General features: G+C 51.7%; 1 protein-coding gene across 1 annotated transcript in view; it reads left to right on the top strand.

Annotated features, from left to right (window-relative positions):
• Positions 1-4,176, top strand: part of LOC106818385 (putative uncharacterized protein DDB_G0271606) — a 15,048-nt gene that overhangs the window by 2,116 nt on the left and 8,756 nt on the right. Inside the window, exons 3-4 of the mRNA XM_014823099.1 lie at positions 632-770; positions 2,066-2,200. Of these exons, the coding sequence (XP_014678585.1) occupies positions 632-770; positions 2,066-2,200 (274 nt within the window). The remainder of the gene's footprint in view (positions 1-631; positions 771-2,065; positions 2,201-4,176) is intronic.

The raw sequence follows: 4,176 nt of genomic DNA, 5'->3' as shown, positions 1-4,176 counted from the left end.
TATATATATATATCCTGCACCAATGCTAGCTTGCCTGATACTGCTGAGGTTTACCCAACTCAGCAGCACTGTCCCTGTGCCCCGATAACAGCGCCACCTCGTGTCCCGCTAACAGCGCCATCTCGCGGCTCGTTGTGCAGATACGGAACCGGAAGCAGCCCCCGAGCAGCCTCACGGAAATCCGGCGGAGCTTCCGCACGAGAAGGACCCCCGGAAGTACACGGGTGCGAACATCCCCGGAAGATGCTTCAAGATGCTGCAGCAGATGACTGCAGAGAACGAAGGTGAAGCCATGAAGCTTCAATATCCCACCGACAGGTGGAGTCAGCAGCTCTAGATTTAATACATATATGTATATGCAACTGAGATAAGCTTTTTTTTACGCTGGAGCTTCTTAAAATGTTGAACTAGCTTACGGACCCCATTAGTACAACTTTTGCGAACCCTCAAGGGTCCGGGAACCTCATGTTGAGAACAACTGATGTAGACAATGGAAGTGTGACGTCAGCTCATTGTTTATTACGTCATCTTCTAGACTCAGGACAGCAGCAACAGCAGCAACAAGATCAGCAACAACACCAGGAAGCCGCCCAGCAGCAGCAGCAGCCACCCTCACAGCGCTACAACGCCCCGGCAGCAGCAGCAGCAGCAGCCACCCTCACAGCGCTACAACGCCCCGGCTGACTCTCAAGTCCAGAGCGGCGGATCCTTTAAGCTGCTACAGATGATGACGGAGGAGGCAGGGGAGCGCGAGGTCGACGACGAAGCGCGTACGTGGCGCCATCTATCGGTCGCGACCCACAAAATAATCGCGCTGTCTCGTGCGCTTGATCAATAATTTATTGATCGCGTGGTTTTTTCTGTTTGGTAGCATTTTTTTCGGGGTTGATCCCGCCGGGTTTTTTTCCCGTTTTGTTACCGAGGATTTTAAGTTCGGTTGAATGCTGTTTTCAGGAATGTTTCATTTATGCGGTTGATATAATCCCTGTGTTACGATAGGAATCCGTTTGTCGTTTGTTCATGGTGTCCCCTTACATGTCCACGCGAACACGCATGTCCTGGTGCGTGCGCTCACTGTGAGTGTATTTCAGACGCAGCCTGAGCGGTAATCAGGATAAAAAGGAAAAAAAATACTAGCTAAATGTTAAGTCCTAAAATTAAATTAAAATTAATTTATTTATTATTAAATATTTATTTTTTAATTAATTAATTAAAGTTATTGTTAAGTCCCTAACGTCCTAAAATTGTATGAGATGGCATTAACGTCTAGAGAAAGGCTCTGACGCGGTATCAGAACAATAATTAAGCTAAATAAACTAATAAAGCTAAATTTTTAGCTAGTTTCATCGGGACGAAGGCGACGAAGGGTGACGAAGGTGACGGAGGGGACGGAGCAGACGAAGGAGACGACAAGTGACGAAGGTGACGAAGGTGACGAAAGTGACGAAGGTGACGACAGGTGACGAAGGTGACGAAGGTGACGAAGGTGACGGAGGGGACGGAGCAGACAAAGGAGACGACAAGTGACGACAGGTGACGAAGGAGACGACAAGTGACGAATGTGACGAAGGTGACGAAGGTGACGAAGGGGACGGAGCAGACAAAGGAGACGACAAGTGACGACAGGTGACGAAGGAGACGACAGGTGACGACAGGTGACGACAGGTGACGAAGGTGACGAAGGTGACGAAGGTGACGAAGGTGACGAAGGTGACGAAGGTGACGACAGGTGACGAAGGTGACGAAGGTGACGAAGGTGACGGAGGGGACGGAGCAGACAAAGGAGACGACAAGTGACGACAGGTGACGAAGGAGACGACAAGTGACGAATGTGACGAAGGTGACGAAGGTGACGAAGGTGACGAAGGTGACGAAGGTAACAAAGGTGACGACAGGTGACGGCAGGTGACGACAGGTGACGACATAGGTGACGACAGGTGACGACAGATGACAACAGGTGGCGACAGGTGACGACAGGTGACGACAGGTGACGACAGGTGACGACAGATGACGACAGGTGACGACAGGTGAGAATGGTTTACGATGAGAGTTGCCTACGTTGCAGAAATGAAAGCTGCGCGTATTCGGAGGAAGCAAGAGGAAGATGAGGACGAGATGTCGTTTGGAGGATTGAGGAAGGCGACTCCATCCGTCTCCATGAGGATGCTAGAGAAATCCCTGCCGGCAGAGGGCGAGACACGTTTTACATTCATGGTTTATGAGGTTCGTCTCACGACACTGATGGCGGCTGATATACTGATATAGGTATTTTCCCGCCGATGAATCACACCATGCCATAGCATTCACCGTCACGTCACGATATGTGCATGGTTACGTTGCCACGAAACGTACGATGATGTGTGAGAGATGCAACGATGTCCTGTCCGTGTGTTCAGCGTCAGCACGTGTCAGTCCGCGTCTGCAATCCTCCCGTTCTGACGCTACGGCTTGCGTCATGATCTCAACCTGACGCAACAGGTTGTGTCATTCAGATGGCCTTATGCGCGTCCAGACGCAACGGCTTGCGTCAGCTTCGCGTCCTGACGCAACGGCTTGCGTCAGCCTCGCGTCCCGACGTAACGGCTTGCGTCAGCCTCGCGTCCCGACGTAACGGCTTGCGTCAGCCTCGCGTCCTGACGTTATCATTGCGTCATGACGCGACGGTTTGCGTCAGCATTGCGTCTTGACGTGGCAGTTCTGCTTCATTGCGTCCGTTCAGCCTTGCGTCAGCGTCACCTCGTGCGTCATCAACCCGTCATGTTACGTGTTTCTATAGTTCGGATGTTGTGAGGGAACCTCAGCCGATCCCGGACTATCGTGTACCACGATCCTTTGTTTATTTGACTGTAACCACGATCCTTTGTTTATTTGACTGTAACCACAATCCTTTGTTTATTTGACTGTAACCACGATCCTTTGTTTATTTGACTGTAACCACAATCCTTTGTTTATTTGACTTTAACCACGATCCTTTGTTTATTTGACTGAAACCACGATCCTTTGTTTATTTGACTGTAACCACGATCCTTTGTTCATTTGTCTGACACCACGATCCTTTGTTCATTTGACTGTAACCACGATCCTTTGTTCATTTGACTGTAACCACGATCCTTTGTTCATTTGAGTGTAACCACGATCCTTTGTTCTTTTAACTGTAACCACGATCCTTTGTTCATTTGACTGTAATCACGATCCTTTGTTCATTTGTCTGACACCACGATCCTCTGTGTTCCTTTGCTTGTAACCACGATCCTGTGTTCATTTGTCTGACACCACGATTGCTTTGTTCATTTGTCTGACACCACGATGCTCTGTGTTCCTTTGCTTGTAACCACGATCCTGTGTCTTTATTTGTCTGATACCACTATCATGTCTTCCTCCAGGACGCTTCATCACACAAGCCGTACGACCCGCGAGAGGAGCTGAAGAAGAAGGAAGGCAAGGCGAAGCCCTTCGCCTACATCCAGCCCGGCCAGCTCCCAGAGAAGCTCCAAAGGACTGCCATGATGCCTGGGAAGAAGCCCTTCACCTACTCTCCCGGTGGCCTTGACCTCAGTCACGTGAAGACCTCCCCGGGTCGCGTGCGTCGCACGCAGAAAGGCATGCCTTCCATGTCACCCTCGCAGCAGGCTGTCATGCGCAGCCCGAGCCCGGGCCGCAAGGCGGCAGCAGCAGCGGCGGCGGCGGAAGCAGCAGCGGTGCCACAGAGTCCGGGAGGGACTCCGTACTCGCCGGGTCCCGGGGTGGCGACGGTGCGGCACGCCCAGTTCAACTCACCGCTGGGTCTCTACACGGGAGAGAACGTCGAAGAGGCGTTTGTTGGACAGACCGCAGGCGTCGTGACGGGAGTGCACGGGTGAGTAGGTAGATTCGACGAGGTGCTATGAACATGTGTGCGGATAGAAGCTATGGCGCGTAGTAAGGGTACGGTGACGTGGGTGACGAAGGGGACGAAGGTGACGAAGGAGACGACGGGTGACAACAGGTGACGACAGATGACGAAGGAGACGAAGGTGACAAAGGTGACAAAGGTGACGACAGGTGACGACAGGTGACGACAGGTGACGACAGGTGACGACAGGTGACGACAGGTGACGACAGGTGACGACAGGTGACGACATGTGACGACAGGTGACGACAGGTGACGACAGGTGACGACATGTGACGACAGATGAT

This window comes from Priapulus caudatus, unplaced genomic scaffold, assembly GCF_000485595.1.
Source record: "Priapulus caudatus unplaced genomic scaffold, Priapulus_caudatus-5.0.1 Scaffold2203, whole genome shotgun sequence".
Classification (NCBI taxonomy): domain Eukaryota; kingdom Metazoa; phylum Priapulida; class Priapulimorpha; order Priapulimorphida; family Priapulidae; genus Priapulus; species Priapulus caudatus.
Note: the sequence above shows the minus strand (reverse complement) of the source record. Positions and strands in the feature narration are given on the sequence as shown.